Below are 18337 nucleotides of genomic sequence, written 5' to 3'. Positions count from 1 at the left end.
TACATTTCAAGATTGCTGCCATGGAATGACTGATGAGGTTGTTTTGGAGACAAAGGCAACATCAAATCAAACTTCTACAACATTGTGTAATTATTTACATTACACCATTCTGTACAATTCTTAATTGTAAATTTTCTCTTAGGTGAAAACTCTGCATTTGCCAGTATGTCAAGTTTTGTGAAACTAATAACTCAGACTAATCTATTTTGTTTTTTTGAGCTTGGCCACCATGCATTTTTGGAAGGGTTTCCCTCAGCAGAGGATTGTAATGGTTTAATAGTTTCTCAACCTGTAGAGGGGCATGTAATCCTGTAACATCACAAATCCAGCCTAAATCTCACAAGTTCAGTTTTGCTCCAAGATTGTAGTCTGGAAAAAACATCTACTGTGACAGCTGGAAGATTAATTGGTCAATGAACTAGTTTATTTACACTGTATAACAAAATCAGAATCTGATATAATTTAGGAAAACTACATTTGCAAATGTGGTACTGAACTAGCAAATGAATAGTAAATAATGATGTTCAGTATGAAATCTGGTTGAAAATAGTCGTACCTGTAATCACAGGCAAAATGCATTGTACATCCATATAAAGCATAACGTCTTCTCATGGGACATGTTAAATATTGTATTATTTTCTCCTTAAAGGCCCATAATGCATTCATTTCAATGACAGCAATATCATAATTCAGTGGAGCTACCGTTGTGTATACCGGGATTACTTTGAGCCATCAAGAAGAGGCTGTTTGTTCTATTTCTGTGGTACTTTGTGTAAAAGATTTTATACTGTTTTCTTTGGTTTAAAAAGGAAATTGCACCCTATTTCAGTCTCTCTCTCTCACCCTCTCTGACTCTACCTACAGGCAACACGGTGTTCTTTAACCTATTACCCAGATGTACTCTCCCTTTCTCTTTGTACACATACTGAATCTGATTTACAACTATTGGAGCAGGGAGCATGTGCTGAGATCACACTGGTTTACTGAAAGTTGATGAGGCATGGCGATAACCATGTGTCAATATACTGTGAGCCTCTTTTGTTTAATGTGTCTTGTTTGCTTCCCACAACTGCATCAATCTTCATTGAACGGGTTGATTGAAATCACATCAAATCAAAAACAAAACATCATTGATTTCCTTTGTTGTGCTTAATTACTGTGGTACTCATTGACATTCTAGACATCTTTTATTTTTTTCACTAATTCCCACATGTACTGATCAACTCACAGCTGCACAAATAACATCAAGATGGATTTTTCTTGATTTCTTTACTTCATTTTGCTTTTTTCAATTCAATTCAATTGATTTTATAAGATACCTCCTCTTTGCAACTATAACATGTTGTCCTTTCACATGTAGATTCAGTTTGTACTGTTGCATTAACATTCTTAGCACATAAGATATGATTTTATGACTCTGTGGGTACAACAGCACAGCACCAGTTTTATTATTAATACCCTCATGTTAAATCATGTAATATTCTCTTTAATGTGAATTTCCTCTTACGGTTTCTATATTTCTCCTCTTTTCCCGTCCAAGGTGGATGCCAGTAGTGTGTTGAAGAAGAGGATGAACTCTGCCCCGCTGTTTGACCGCCCTGCCAAAACATTCCCCAACCCACCCGTCAATGCCCAAGCCTTCTTGCAGCAGGGTTCAGCTGTACCAGCCAACAATGTTCTGACTGGCACCAGCATCATTGACAAATACTCACGCATCCTCTTTCCTCTTTCGTTTGGCGCCTTTAACCTGGTCTACTGGATTGTCTATCTCACCAAGGACACCATGGAGATGTCCAGGTGAACAGATGGCATGGTTGTTACAAATAATTCCAGCAAATGTTTTTTTGCACTTGGAGCACAGGGTGGTGTTGCTGCTTAAAACAAATAGTGGTGGTGGGACTATTTTTATGCCACTACCTCTTTATGATTAATTTGATTAAACTGAGCACAACGTCAATCAGGCTACTTCAAAATATATGCACAAATCCTGTAATTGTGTGTATACTCAATTAGACATCCAGTGGATTGGTCAGTACTGTCCACTGAAAAAACAAACTCTTAATCAAAACAGGCAACCACATGTCCTACTTTTCACTTTTATGTTTACAGTAAGCGATTGAAACTGATTGTTTTGGTGAAATTCCCAAAAGTTTTCAATGTTTGGTGACATGTAGTTCACTGTCACCTTACAAAGTTGGTGCTGATGTTGATGAGCTGTCTGAATTCATCAAAATTGTTGGAACCCGCCATTGGTCAGCTATTTTATTAAAGATCCCTTCTAGACATGTTTTAAGATGTGTATAAAATACTCTGCTTTCAATAGCAATTAGTGTCCAATATGTTTTTTCACAAAAAAAAGTTCAATAATCTCATTCGAACCCCTAAAATGACATGTCCTCCTTCTCCCTCATTAAAAACTCAAGAATCTATGAATATGCAGTATTTTTAATTTCAAAAGTTTAACTGTTGGACAAAAGATGTCTTCTACTTCAACTTTCCACATTACATTTATGTAAGTTGAATACTGGCCCGTGATTGGTTTCAAACTAGTTGTGATGTCACAAATCGTGCACATAGGCACACCCCTTTAACTAAGATTTTCAGTGAGCACGCAGATGAATGTGAAAACAGTCTTCTAGTGTCAAACTCTGCACATACATCATTTGCACAGTGGAGCTCAAACATTCAACAGAGGGAACAAGTAGAAAAACAAATTTTTGAGTGGAGGGGACTTTAACATGTCTAAAGGAAGATTCCTTGCAGTAGGTAAGCAATGTATATGTGATATTGCAGCGTTTGTCTACAAGTACTTTTAGGGCCACATTACATACAGTATAATAGATAGCACAGAGTCTGTAATGTATGTGTAAAATCCTGAGCACAATGACCACTTTTAAAGCTATATTTTAAATCACACCACCTGATTCAGGGCACATAACTGCCCCAGCACTCACAGATAATGTTGTATGGTAGATAAAATGTACATTTCACAGGCTGTACGGTGCAGTTGTCCTTGACTTTGTGTATTAGTTCTCTTTTTTGTGTGCATGTGAGTATATGTGTGCGTCATGGGGTATGGGATGGTATGGGAATGTGCAATATGTATCTGTCTCTATTATATGTTTTTTTTTCTTTTCTTTACTTGCTCAAGAGCCCATATATTATTCAGCAACCACACAAAGCTCTTACCCTCTCAGCTCTAATTATTTACCATATGGCTTTTTCGAACATGCTAGCAGAGTTGAATCGTGGTCACAGGCTTGATACAGGAGGTGGGTTATAATTGTGATACAAGACCACCAGGCAACACTGGCAGGCTCTGTATTTGTCATTCAGTGTTTTTTCAGTGTGTCTAGCACTGTACAGTGCAAATGGGCTGCAGTAATCACACCCTGTAGGTGTCTTTGCTTTCCATATACAGTGAACTATGAATGATGGTAAGGAAACCCATATGCATTCAGTATGTGTGCAAGTAGATAGCGGCTCTGTGAGGCTGTATTAAGGCACAGCAGTGCTTTGGGCTGAACTCACCGTCAGCCTGCTAATGTGGTCACAATGAAAATGCTGGTGGGTAATATTTTTGCTTTAGCATGTTAGCAAGGTAATATTTACTAATCCGCACTAAACATAATGTATAGCTGAAGCTGACATTTTTGCTTTTTCTGTAGTAATGCCCTAGATTGTCAGCAGTATTGTAATCTCTGAAGGTGACTAATTTTGTCACTATTTCCACGGAAAAAAAACAACTAACTAACAAACAAACAAAAAGCTTAATTTTTTATATTGGGCCTTCAAAGTGCTCTCTGAAAGAAGGCCTTGGGTGACTTGTGTCCATGTAATGAGAAAAAATAAAACTTTGTCGTAAAAAAAAATAATAATAATGACAGTAGTCATAAAAACTTTGTCATAGAGCTAAACTAAATACATCATTGGAAAAGTCTCGACCTGGAGAGTAACATATATTAGTATGAAGATTCTACATGGCTCCTGCTTTGAAAAACTGACCTTTGAACCTTGACCTCAGAGCATGTTTGAAGGCTTATAATTTAGCAGCAAAAGTGGCAACAGACATGGCACCAACTGTTATAGAGAGCTGTTGACCTCATCTATCATGTGAGTATAGTCAACACATGGGGGCACTGTCAAATATGGGTAAATTATGGTTAACTATTTTATACCCATTTAACAATTAGATATTTAAAATCTGATAACACAAATGTGTTTACCATCCCCTTAAACTCCTCAGTGTGCTCTCAATTCAGTATTTACAACATCCAATTCTAGGAAATGCACTAATATTTTTATAACTACAATTCCCCAGGGCCACGTCATGCAGCTTGATACAAATCAGCATCACAGTTGTAGTTTTTCCAGTTTTGGGTTGTAAATAGAGTCGTCAAAAGATAAGATACACTGCACGTAGATGATCCATTGTTAAGAAAAAGATGTTGGTTTATTTCAGATATTTCAGCCAAAACAAGAGTCAAATGCGTCAAGTCTGCCCATAACACAATGCCCTTCCGTGAGCCACGTCATTCAACGTGGACCATTGACAAAATTAAAATAAAGAAATAAAAACAAGGATAAAATCTTGAGATTAAATTTTGAGTAATGTAGCAGGTATAGTTAAAAAACTGAATAACAAATGAGAAAAAAACAATACAGCTTCTGTGCTCCCAGGTCCCAACTGACAGAAACCCCCCCCCCCCCCAAAAACATGGTGCAGGCACGAAACTTATTTCCGATTGAAATACATTACTTTGAAAGTCTTGCTGAGTGTCAAAAAGAAAAGGAAAATTTGTGTCCATGTGCACAAATCTATAGATTAAATTCCGTCACTATTTCACAAACTGCTGTGATACTGGTTTGGTCTGTCAGGAGATGAAATCACACTGCAGTGTTTTGATCACATCAGAGATGTATGTTGCCCTTATACATCACCTTTATGGAGCCTGTAAGGTTTGACACTTTGACAGAATGCTGAGGGTTATACTGGTTGAAGGCGAAAGCTGTTTATGATGCATGTCTGTGTGCAAGTTTGTGTCTGATGTGTCTTAACATATGATCTATATAAACGCATATGCCTGGTTGTGCATTTATGTGCACACTATCGATGCGCATCACTACTCCTGACTCCAAGGGTTTTTAACTGTGTGGGTTCAGCTCCTTTCATTCCCTGCCTTGCTCTTTCTCTAAAAAGGGAAAAGCCCTGAGGCCTGAGCTGAGACAAGTCAGATGACATGACAGTGTTGGCAGACATCGGGATAGACCAACCCTCTTAGTGACACTCTCTTAACTGTTTCTATTAATTGATTGGGACTGTAAGTGAGAAAGCAGATCCTGACAAACTGCTTGTAGGAGAGGAGGACCAGGGAAATAACATGTTTCTGTATGAATTTTTATGCATGTGAATATGTGCAAAACACAGGGCTGTCTGTACATACAGAACATTCAAGTGTATTATTGAGCAAGTGCAGTGAGTAGGGGGAGTGATGAAAGGAAAGAGAAGGTGATAGAACACACATTGCCCCAGGGCTGATAGCTGAAAATCCCAGAGGTGTTAGAACCAGTAGATGTCCAGCCAGTGCAAAGAACATGTACAACCACAGGTTGTCACTTTGATCGATTGTGGTTACATCATCCTCACTGTAAATGTCAAGATGTCTAACATGAATGAAACCCATCACCTAATGCTGTGGCTGCAGATGGTGTGGTAGAATTTCCAGTTGAGTTCATTTGAACTCAGAAAATGGCTTTGTACCAACAAGCCTGAGAACATTTTAACTAAGTTTATGTCCTTTTTTGCATCCTTGTTTTAGCTCATCCTTCTCCTCAAAGTGTTTTTCAATGCGTCTTGTCACAGTAGCTCTTTATGGCATAATGTACACGGACTCGAGGTACAAATACGAGTAATAATATGAATATTAGACAACACTGATTATAAGATGACCTTCCCCTTTCCCAAAGCTGTTTTTGGAAAAATAACATTACTTTTTGAATATAATTCACATCGTAGTATAGTTACATACTCATACACTCTACTGCCAGGCTCTTATTTTCTCTGGCAGTTAGTTTGTCTTTTTGAGCTTCTTATCCTCTGTAACAGTGGTAATTGGCAGCTTGACATATTCCATATCTGCAGTAGAGACGTCGGAAGACGCTTTGGACTCGTTTTCACTTGTCATGAATTTATTTCCTCCGTGGCAGAAAAACACGTTACACGAGCCTTCAGAAACTCCTGCAAGTTAACACACTCGCTATGCAGACTTTAAGACACTTGCTAGCCTAGCAACATTAAGGCTACAAACAACCCACAATGCAACAATCTGTGTAGAAGTCAGAGTTGGAGTCAGAAGTACTTTATCCATTCAAAAAGAATATCTGATGTTGTGAACACATAATTGTCTAGCCGTTAGCGGAGAGTGTATGCAAATTAAGCTATAGACCGACATGCATAACCAGTCAAAAACATTCTCGGCGGTTAACCGATAAACAGTTAACCATTGACATCCCTACTAGGGAGAGCCCAGTATTTTTATTTGTATCTATATTTGAAGAGGCAGCAAAATTATTTATATTTGTATTTGTATTCGAATGAAAGTTGAAATAGGTGCAAAATTCCAGTTTTTATTTTTATTTTCATTACTATTTTAATTTTAGGATATTAAAGTGTTAAAATAAGTGTTTATGAATAAACTCTTACAAAGGAGGTCCCCATACTGGGCCTCGAACTCGAGTATCCCAGATTATAGACGACTGTGCTGACTACTGAGCTAAAACTAACTGCACTGCCAACATGCAGACAGACCTCTACTTATTTACACACCCATAACGTAGAGATAGTTCAGTGTGTAACATGTAGAGAAGAACTTCAAAGGCAATTCTTGCTTTGCACTTTTCATTTATTGCCTATTTCTTACAACCTCACTTTGTGGACAGGAGATGGGGAACAACAGGTTATGGAGAGCCCCTTGTAAGCACTTTGCTTGTGTCAGTAGCTCAGCTTTATCTCTAGCGAGCACCCCCAACTCTGGGAGTGATGTCCAAATAATGAAATGTGTGTCATGTAACAGGTTGATGTGACTCCCCTAAGTGAGACCTGCTGATGGACGTTACAGGGGAGCAGAGGAAAGAGACTGAGATAGTGATGTAACTGACCTGCACACTTTTATTTTTTTTTCTTCCCGAAAACGAATAATTTTTAAAATATTTGTGCGAAATAAATGCTCGTAAAAAACCCAATATTTATGCTTTGCCAAATAACATATTTGTATGCAGGCCCACCCCTAATCTCTTACACTCCTCATGTTAGTCATTGCGTTCATAAACTTTGAAACATCACTGATAGTGACCTTCACATCTCATTGCTGTCATTTGTTATTGCTTACTATAAATTTCAGTTTCTTATTGTTGAGTTTGGCATGTGTCTCCCTCCTTTGTTGTGGTCCCAAAGTCGGTCACAACATATGTTAAATGCAGTCTTGATCAAATTGGATTTTTATGTGGCTCTTGAAAGAAGTCCCTCATTAACATCAGGCAACGGTATCTTGCCAACAGGCCTTCCACAAATAAAATGTCAACCTTTACAAATTAGATTACACTGAAACTAGCCAGCGTTCTTCCCGTCATATATGAAGTCACATATAGTCAGTGACATATAATTTACATTCTGATCAATGCAACCGCTGAATGATCTGTGTGATTGAGAGAGAAGTGATCTGTGTGGCTTAGGGAGTAGCACTAGCCTAAGATGATAAGCAAAACAGCTTCTAGTGCATTACCAAAACCTTCTGTGTTGGAGTAGGGCTTGCCCTGATTTGTGTATATAGCCTGGGAGAACCAAGATTTATTGAAATCCGATTTGAGATCTGGCCAACAAATTTGCATGTTGGAAATGAAAGTTAAGATTACAGTAACACACATGTGACTGAGCTGAATCGTGAGTCTGAAAAGAGCGATTGTAGACACCTGCTTTTGTGAAAATGAAAGCATTCCTTCTCAGTGATATGGACCACAGCTGAATCACAATCCTTGTACAATGCTTTACACTTCCACAGCTAAGGCTTTACATTTCATGGCTATTTTTATGCAGTGCCACCCACACTAGTGACCCCTTGATGCTGAGTTAGATCCACCTTAATTCAAATATCACATCCATTAAATGAAAGCGGGCATTCCTTTTCACTCCAGAGTGATAAATATACAGCTACAGTTAAATGAAAGCAGATAGCAGTGCATGCAACAGACCCCGTTCTCTCTTTGTAGCTTTGCTTTTATTATAGCAGGCACCAGAAGAATGGAGTGTTTGTGTGAGTGTGAGTGCAGGTGGATGTGTGTGTGTGTGTGTGTGTGTGTGTGTGTGTGTGTGTGTCTACTTCTGTGAGGATACAGGCGAACAAGTGTATAAATGTGCCATGGCAGCAGTGCCTACCGACTGGAGGCTATTTTAATGAATAGCACCATTCAGGGCTAGACATGAAGGAAACAAATTTGCTGAAAACACTTCCTTCCATGAAGGACCCCAGCTGGCTGACTGACTGGTTGCTGGCTGGAAGGCTGACTGGTGTATGTGTGTCAGAGTGGGTACAGCAGGCGATAAGCCTTGCTCCTCTTTATTGCCCATCAGAGTGCCAGGCTTGAAAAACAACTTCCCTATTGTTGCTCATAAATCAAAACCACTAAATGCTGTTTCCAACTCAATTCCTATTTTCGACTGCAGGCCGTAGCTATAACTTTGGTGTAATGATCATTCAATTACAGGCCACTCAGACAGGGAGCGAAGAAGACCGATATAAACAGCGATCCCCTATCTATCATATTTCTCTCCGTGGCCCCATGGGAATTGCTACATCCGCCTTTGTCACCTGCTTTGTGTGTGCTTGCATGAGCGCATCTGTCACACAGCTACCTGTGTTTAAATGGACGTCTGTGTGCACACTCAAGCAGAGAAATGTGAACATTTACAAATCCTTAGAAGATAAATTGTTTTCATACAAGAAAGTTGTTCCCTCTCTCTGTTTTCCTATTCAGATACTCTCTCTCTTTCTCTCTCTCTCTCTCTCCTACTATCCCTCACACTCAATTGATTTCTCTATTTCTCACTTTATTTCAGTGTCACTTTCTCCATCTCTCAAACACACTCAAACACACTCTCTCTCTCTCTCTGCTACCCCCTCCCTGTCTCTACACACACACACACACGCACACACATGCACATGCACGCCCCTTCCCCCCATCTCTCTCTCCCTGAGCTGCCTGTACTCTGCCTCCTCTTTGATAAGACAGGACAGCCCAACAGGCTAAGCAGAGTGGTGTCCCTCTGCCTCATCTACTCAGCATTAATCATCCAGTCATTTCAGAGCAAAAGAGGAATCTTGTCTCTGTTGGACTGTACCAATGTCTTGCCTATCAGTCTTCTTTACCGACTGTATAGATGCATATTGGCCATCTGGTTACTTGAGCAAATACAGTTAATGTAGCAGGGCAGCCTCATCTAAAGAGAAATAGTCCTGTCACCATAAGGTCACAAGTTCAGTCTCTGCAAGAGTCAATATGAGTCTGTCAGTAGCTGTATGACCTAAGTGTACCCTATAGTGCAAGACACTGAACGCTACTCTCCAGTCACACTGGATACAGTTCTTTTATAGATAAAGTTATTACTTGCAAGTGAGGCTTTTTCTTAGATAAATATATTTATAACTTTTTTTATCAACAGTAATGGTTAGAAAGTGCAAATAATTTGTTTCTAACTGGCTGGCAGGGTTCATTCAAATCATTATAATGTTCGAGTCAACTGTTTTTACAATCAGTGCATAATAATAAGTAAACTGCTGGTAATGATAACACCAATACTTATAATGTATACTGCTTTATCAGTTAACTCTCACTGAGGAAACAGTCCATGCATTTAACTCAAAAAAGAATATTTAAAATGTTAATGACTTCAATACAAACTTTCTTCCTTCCAAGTAGTATGTTATGTTCATGCATTTATAAGGACACCTTATCTTAAAACCAATGTTAAGATTTGTTTTGCTGTTGTTAACTTTAAAAATGAAGTTGTTTTTGCTATTTCTTCTCACACTGCTAAAAAAAAAAAGTAGTAAGAAGATTTAAAATGTTAATTTAAATTTTTAGTTGTTTTTGTCTGCACTCTTGTCAGTTTAGACTGAACCTCTTCCATTTTGTTGTGTTAGCACTGGCTGGATTTTGAGACTTTTGTTGGCATCTAATTCTATGAATTTAAATAATGCTGTATTTGCACTAATAGCTTTTTTTGGAAGCACACTGACACGGACAAACACATATTTTCATCTAATTTGTAGTCGTGTTACATATCGCCATGCTATTACTCATCTGAAATGTTCACGCCCTCCTACGGTGAAAACATACAGTATACATACTATGTGTAAAATGCTTAATTCAAATCTAACAATTAGTGCACAATTAGCATATACAGTATGGTGAAATATTGTCGGACTAGAACATAAAGTGCTTCCTTCACCATATGGCCAAGCATGGGTTTAAACTAAATTGGAATGTCAGTGCACACAGCCTCCCTAAACAAACACAAATCTGCATTCAGTACAATGTTAGAAATAGTATTCAATTGAGAAATCAATCAAATTGAGCAGAATTGTGGCTCCGTGTTTTCCTTTTAAAGGACATTGACACATAGCACCTACATGTACTCTAACCCATACTTCCCCCTCACCCACCTACCAACCAAAAACACAAAGAAAACTGCCTTTTGTTTGCCAACGGCCATGCAAGTTCTCTGGCTGAAAATGGCTCTCAGTGCTGTCAAAAGTGTCTCCTGCTTTAACACATCAGGCGGAGGAGGTGGAGGTGTGAACTACCTGGCAGAGGTTCCCAGACAAGTTTCACAAGGTCTTTGTGAACAACATTGGCAGTGAGGGACTGAATAAATTCAAAATTTAAATTCAGCCTGGAATGGATGCCAGCCTTCACAGCAAGATTGAACCAGAGTACGCTGTTACATCATTCTAATGTGTGTTTGTGCTTGTGTGCTGGCAAATGTGGACGGATGTGAAATGGAGTGGGTGTGCATGTGTAGGTGTCTGTATGCATATATGTGTATGTTTGAATATGATAAAATATATTACATAAGTCTAAGGGGAAACCTTTATTTACTCTGGGCAGTGTACCAGGGTGCCCCTTTTTCTCTCTCAAACACACACAGTTGCTGTTGCTGTCACTAATTCTATTTCCTTTTCCTTCTTTTCTTTTTGTTTTACAGGGACACCGTCTAAGCCCAGAGTTCATCTTCCTGGAAATCACAAATACACACACACACTCACTGTTATACACATGCACACACACACACACACACATATATACTGTATATGTACTGTATATATATATATACATAAATATATATATATACACACAACAAATAGATGACAGATGCTTGTCAAGCTCTTTTATGCCGCCTCAGTGCATTGTATTTCTTTTAAATACACCCTTGGAAAGTGAGTGTTTTGAAAGCCAATGTACCAGCTTCTATTGCCAACTTGACCTGGGAGCTCACAGCCTGTGGGCCCCAGGCTCTGGAATCATTTCAAACAGGTAATACATCTCTCTCTGTCTCTCTCGTTTCTTTATATCCCCTTCACAATATTAAAAAAAGTTACATCTTATGACACTTTTTCAGTGTCTTTCCTGTATCCCTCTCCCAAGTGGATGGGACTATTCAAGTTGTAACGGCTAGGCTAGCTAGGCTGTAGCCAGAGGCACTACTATGTTGTATGTATGTATTTCTGTATGAGTGCGACATGCATGCATTTCCACACAAGAGTGATTTTGCATGTATGTTTGAAATGACACATTCCCTTCCCTGATATTTAGAACACACTTGAGGGAATGAGTGTACCCGTTGTCCTGACTGGATCCAGTGTGACTGACTCACATTAACTCTCCCATTCCCAGCTCTTCTTATTCCCCACGCCCCCACCCCCACCCCCTGCACAACACTATTTTTTGGTTCATTGGCTTAATTTCCCTCTGCTGATGAAGTACAGAGGATGTGAGGCAAAATCTTCAAAGGGTTTTTATGGTGCATTCCACAGATACATTGGCCTGGTTGAATATTCACTGTCACATTCACATGAGGGTGCAGAAACGTGTACATGCAAATATTGAAATAATACAGAAGACTAAGACGTGCACACATACCACACACTTGCATTTTGTTTCCCATGATTTTCACACAACGGGAGTCTATGTCCTAGTTTTCCTATGGACAGAAATAAACTTTGTGCATGATTTAATGACAAGTAATGACTTATTACAGCTCAAAGTTATAAGCTATGATCCATCTGGTAACATTTTTGGAAAAAACAAACACGGAAACGCACAGTAACAACAGGAACAAGAGAAGCGGGCACTGAAAAATTGTTGTAAAAACAAATCTTCAAGTTTAAGTTTGCCACACATGCAAACCAGAGGAATTGGTTTTAGTTGAAAGAAATAGTACATAAGACATTTAAATGCAACAATAAATGTAAACATAATTAATGGAAAGTGTGGCACAGTCTTACTGTATGTCAGACATTCATAAAAACAAGCAAGAACACTTACAGTTAACTCGCGACTGCACGTTCTGTATACATATTTGCTTGCATCTCATGCAATACGGTCGTCATGTATCCTGGCAACAACCTATCGTCCCCCTTGAGAAGATTAAGGCCTTAAATGCTAACACTGTTATCATTTCCCTCTTTATTGTTTCTATTTATTGTAGCCATTTTAACTGGTGTTAAAAGATCCCTACACTAGTAGCCAATTATTAATTGAGAGAACAGCTATGGTGTCTGGTTTTCATTTAAAAAGGAGCAAAAATAGAAAACTAAACCTATAATCATCAATTATACGAAATGCCAAAACATATTCATTAACAATCCACTTGTGTGGATTTGCATATGATTATGCACCGTTTCCAATTAAGTAGAGAGGGTAACGTGGTAAAGCCATGTGGTGTCTAAAATTAAGCTGATGTGTGTTTGCTTCCTCATGACATCCATCATCCATGAGTATGTTCTCATTAAAAGTGTCTCTTATTAACACAGGCACCTTTCGAAATGAAAAACCTGCACATTGCACCTCCTCAGATCATAGTATATATGAAAATTAGGCACTTGCTTTGAAAATTAAACTGTTTTATGTTAAAAAAAAAAAACCCTATACAATTGGTGTAAATTTTCCTTGTGTTCTTACTTACATACTGAGGACTTAAGAAGTTACTGAGCATTCAAAAGAACATGATTTTCATTTTCTTTCATTTTGAGTTGATCTCCTTCCAGGAGGAAGCTCTTCATTTGGTGCAATTATTAGTGTTTTTTTTTTTTTACTTTGAGTACTTTGATTTGTAAACAGACCAGCATGGTAGAGCTCAGTTCTACAACATTGATATAATAAATCAATAATGCATGATTAAATCGTTGCATCTCAAACATTAGCTTTTCAAGGATAAAAATATGCAATGCAGCAATAAATGCAATATAGGCTCTGGTGGAACCCTCCCCAAGGTTGTGTCCATTGCCTAAAACCATACTCTGAAGTTGCAAAGCTTTCATGAACTGGTTGCAATCAAGCAGCTCTATCGCCAGACAAGGACACGGATATTGGACAATTCTGCAAAACCCCGGACTACATCCAATGCCAAGGATTTTAAATTGTTGCTTGATACAATATCTGTGCTTGGCAACTGTGTTATGATTAAGGTAAGGTCATGGTTTGACTACTAAAAGACTTTCTGTTCAGGGAAAGATCATGGTTACAGCTCTGTGACAGGATGCAAACTCTGGTCTCCTGCATGGAAATCTGATGTGCTAGCTTTGAACACATGACAGTGTACTTTGAATTTTTGGTCGGTTGACAGTGAAATGACGTATAACTATAGCCTAGCATTGTCAAAAATGGACAGTAAAAGATTTGTTCATTTTAAGGTTTGTTGTTGCATGTTTTTTTTTTTTTCTTTCACATGTACACCAGAGGACTAAAGGAACAGTGATATCAGACTGTACAGTACGGACTGTCTTTGTATCCGTCCTCTTTCACTACTTCATTCATCACCCTCCTTCCCTCTGTCTCTGAGGCAGATGCTGAAGAGACAAGGCATTTCAGCCCTTATTGTCCTGTATGTCAGGCTCTATTGTGGGAGAGCCTGACTGCCAGTGAACTCAGACTGCTACAGAAGTGCTGGCTCAACCCTGGTGGATCCTCAGACCACTGACGACCTCCCACCTCCAGCAGTGACTGAGTGTGTTTAGAAAACTTCAATTGAATAGTCAAACAGAAATAAACTGCAGAGAGGGAGTTGTGTACAGTATATGTGTATGCGTGAGTGAGTGTGCTTCTTTTTTTTTTTTTTAAATATGACTGAGCTTGTTTGCTTTTAGCAGTGACCCAATTGATCTGCCCTCTGACCCCAGCCTAGCTGCTCAGCTCCATCGCACCATTGGGAAAACTGCACTTGCATGACCTCCAACCCTTTATGTGCTTGTTAGGGTTGTCGAATGTAGAAGGTTGTGAACTCCATAGAATATAGAATTCTATTGCTATGGCGACTGCAGACGTAAACTGCCCTTTAGTTGTTCTGTTTCATTTCACAGGCATGGGATTTATTGATTCTTTCATTCAGTCAGTGTTAATTTTTTTTTTTTTTTTTAATTTCTACACTGTCATTTGCCTAGAAATTGTGGGACACAATTTAGAAGACAATGAATGCTTTACATTGTTATTTTATGTATATATTTTGTGAATATGATTAAGTATTTCTGTAGGTTGCTATTTGTATTACGACTGTATGACCCTGCTTGATGATCAGCTGCACTGCGTTAACCATTTGTATTGGTTTAAATGACAAGACAACAGCTTTTGTATTTTAGCAGTTCCTCCACATCCTTGTACACATTGCTCTCCATTAGTTTTTTATTGTCATGAGGATGGTGTTTTTACTCCAACAGAAAAAAAAACAAGATAATTTGCATATTCAGGTCTTTTGTCCCCTGTTAATAAATGAACTCCTCCTCACTTTTCCCACAGGATTGTATATTACTATGTTCAATAAAGCCAGATTATTTCTCTCTTCCAGTTTGTATAAAATGACCACTGTGTAGTGAGAGATACACTCTTAAAATAGTCCTTAAGGTTCTGCTCATTTGGGGATTTTGAAAATGCAATCTTTGTTGTAAGACTGTGAAGATACAGTCTTTGTAGCCCTTCTTAGCAGGGCATTTTTCTTATTACTATTGTGATATTATTATTACATAACATGTGGGATGCTTTTTCATCCTAACAGATGCCCAAAATTTTATTTCTGGATAATATTGCAGCCTGTCTTCATGTTGAATATTACAATGGTTTAATCTAACTGGTTTCATTTATTACTTTCAACCACACAGTATGAAGCCAATAATTCTCATTTCGCACATGAACTGCACACTAAACGTGACTGCTTTACCACTCCCACTGATTATAGTAACAATGTGATGTTATGAACAGTAGATATGTAGTTTGTAGACATGTAGTCAGTGAATCATACAATGTAATGTAATTCATTCTCAATATGTTCTACTCTGTGAATGGGTGACACTACAGTATACTACAGCCTATGACACTGAACGCTGGTTGACATCCAGTGACACTTTTATATACACAAAACGACCATGTGTATGCAACTATATATAAACATACACATACTGTAGTTCATGCTCTGGTGTATGAAAAGTTGTCCAGTTGTCCAACATTTTTTTGAACCTTAAACACCACAAAGGCATGCATTTAGCTGTAAAGGAAAGTTAGCCTTTGACCCTTGTAGTGTTAACTCTCCATTCATCCACCTACAGTGGTTTAACTTCCACTTCCATCCCCCATCACTCTCTCCTCTCACTCTGCTTTCATTCCTCTACGTTAAGAGCAGCCAGCAGGCAGAAATAACCACAGGACTGACAAAATCTGAAGTTTTATCATCCAACTTCCTGTTCTGTTTGGATACAAACACAGACCTGTCTTAGTCTGGGTCACAGTAGCCAATCACAAAAGGGTAGAGTGCCACCTATTGGTGCACAACCTGAATCCTCTCTCCTCTCCATCACCACCTATCCTCTTTCCCTCCTCCCACAGACACACTGGCACTCAACTCCTACACACTGACTCACCATATGTTTTTACACACGCACACAGTTTGAGCGCACAGTGTTACTGCACGCACACAGAAGACTGACATGTAGAAATATTTTGGTGTGTGTATATATGTGAGGAGGCACACAGATGCTCATGCATGCACAAATATGTACAAAATCATACAAATACAAAAGCTGAAAAATATTCACAACTCACCAAATGTCACCAAATTCATTACAGGCAGTTAAACATCTGAATAATACAGCAAGAATAATATAACAATACAACCAGATTTTTAAATGAATGTTTCAATAATTTAGCATAACTTTGTATGTCAAGATTTATTGGTTATTTACGAATAAACCTACTCACTATGAAGGATCTTGATTTATTTGTTTATTGAATTTTAAGATTGAATTACAATACAATAATGGAAACTAAATGGGCCAAAGGTACATATAGTGATTCTCCTGGTTTAATGTTTTTAATTGTCATTTGTTATTTATATAATCAAAATAAAAAATACATTTTCATGGAATTCAAATGTATCAAACTGACAGAAACAAGTGTGCATAAAGCCAGAAAGGCCAAAAAATGTCAAAATATCAATGAGGTGCTCAATTTAAGGTGAGTGCCACTGTAAATCAAATATCAATTTTAGGTGAGGAGGTTTAAATAAGGAGGAGGGAAGCAGACGAGTATATCTTGACCTGCCAAACTTTTGCACATTATTTGCTGTGGTGAACAGAGTTTAGACTGAGAAAAACACCTCTTAAGAAGTTATCTTATCCACCATAAACAGGAAGTATGAGAGGTGAATGTGATAATGATTTTAATTTATACATTGAAGTTCCCTGGCTTTCACTGTTATGGTGATGTGAACTCTTGCAGGGATAACTGTTCGAGCAACGATGATACGTGTAGGCAGAGAAAAAGGAAGGCAGCTTATTTTGCTAACCTTTGACCCCTGAGAAAAATAATCTATACACACACACACAAATAAGGACACACATATACACACACAAGTAAACACATGCTCCCCCTACGCAGACGCTTGAGTGAGTGAGAGCAGCGGAGTGAGTGAGGCTAGCTGGGCCAAAGTGTAGCCGTGTCTTAGTGCTCCTCTACTGTGAACGATTTCCACAACGCTGTCAACAGGCACCATATTAACCACATCAGATTCACTCAAATGCCAGACTGTCACATGCAGTCTGATTCATCAACTTTCCACACTGTCAACCCAGGAGAGAAGAAAATAGACAGACAGAAGGAGGGAGGGAGGGGGCAAAGAGGAGACTGAAAAAAGAAGGTTAGAGGTAAGATGCAAAGATATTGCATATATATATATACACACACATATACATATATATATATAAATAAATAGGGGCATGATGGAAAGGGAAGAGGAAAGTCAGGAATAAACTGAGAAATTGATACTGGAGAGAACCATAAGAAGTGAAATATAATAAGTAGTAAGAGGGAGGGGGATAGAAGATTCGAACAAAAGACGAATAAATAAAAGGGGCACACAAGCAGAACTCCAGCTTTCTCGTGCCTGACATGCCAAGCTGGTGCTCAAGAAGAAACACAACGGCACAAACCAGCCAATAACCCGGGAACACTGAGTGTCACACAGATGGGAAACATACTCAGACTCTCTCTGTCTCTCCCTCGGTGACAGAGCCACAGAAACACTAGTGGTGGTAGTTTGTGTGGAGGTGCCAGCTGAATCTCATTTCATTTCGTTCCATCTCCTTTCCCTCTGAAGGATGTAATGTGGTGTCATGCACACAGATCTCCAATTCCATTTGCTGCTCAGTGGCAGTACAGCGCGTGAAACAATGCTTAGGAGGTTTCACTTGATGTGGAGTATCTTGGATGGAACTATCAGGCATATCACATTTCAGCTGTTGAATATATGGAAAAATATGAGCCTGAAGTGTTTTAAAGAGCATTGATCCAGTAAGGCTCTTGCAGTCCTTCAGTCTGTCTTTTATACAGAATAGGAAGAGGAGAATATCCTCAGTGTTTATTAATATCACGCAATGTATCGCTGTGTGGAATGTAAATGAGGTCTGAAGACGCTCATCACAGCTGGAGTGACTCTCTGTCACTTGTTGCAAAATCATTTTGAGCAGGGAGAGATTGCTCTTTACGTTGAGGAAAACTTAATAATGTGTCTTTCTTTTAG

At 38.6% G+C, this 18337-nt stretch overlaps 1 protein-coding gene across 1 annotated transcript in view; it reads left to right on the top strand.

Moving 5' to 3' along the window:
- The window catches only part of gabra6b (gamma-aminobutyric acid type A receptor subunit alpha6b), a 31213-nt gene extending 19316 nt beyond the window's left edge, over positions 1-11897 (top strand). Inside the window, exons 9-10 of the mRNA XM_044371061.1 lie at positions 1541-1797; positions 11261-11897. Of these exons, the coding sequence (XP_044226996.1) occupies positions 1541-1797; positions 11261-11273 (270 nt within the window). The 3' untranslated portion in view covers positions 11274-11897. The remainder of the gene's footprint in view (positions 1-1540; positions 1798-11260) is intronic.
- Positions 11898-18337: the final 6440 nt, after the last annotated feature.

The sequence above is a fragment of the Thunnus albacares genome, chromosome 13, assembly GCF_914725855.1.
Source record: "Thunnus albacares chromosome 13, fThuAlb1.1, whole genome shotgun sequence".
In the NCBI taxonomy this organism is placed as follows: Eukaryota; Metazoa; Chordata; class Actinopteri; order Scombriformes; family Scombridae; genus Thunnus; species Thunnus albacares.
Note: the sequence above shows the minus strand (reverse complement) of the source record. Positions and strands in the feature narration are given on the sequence as shown.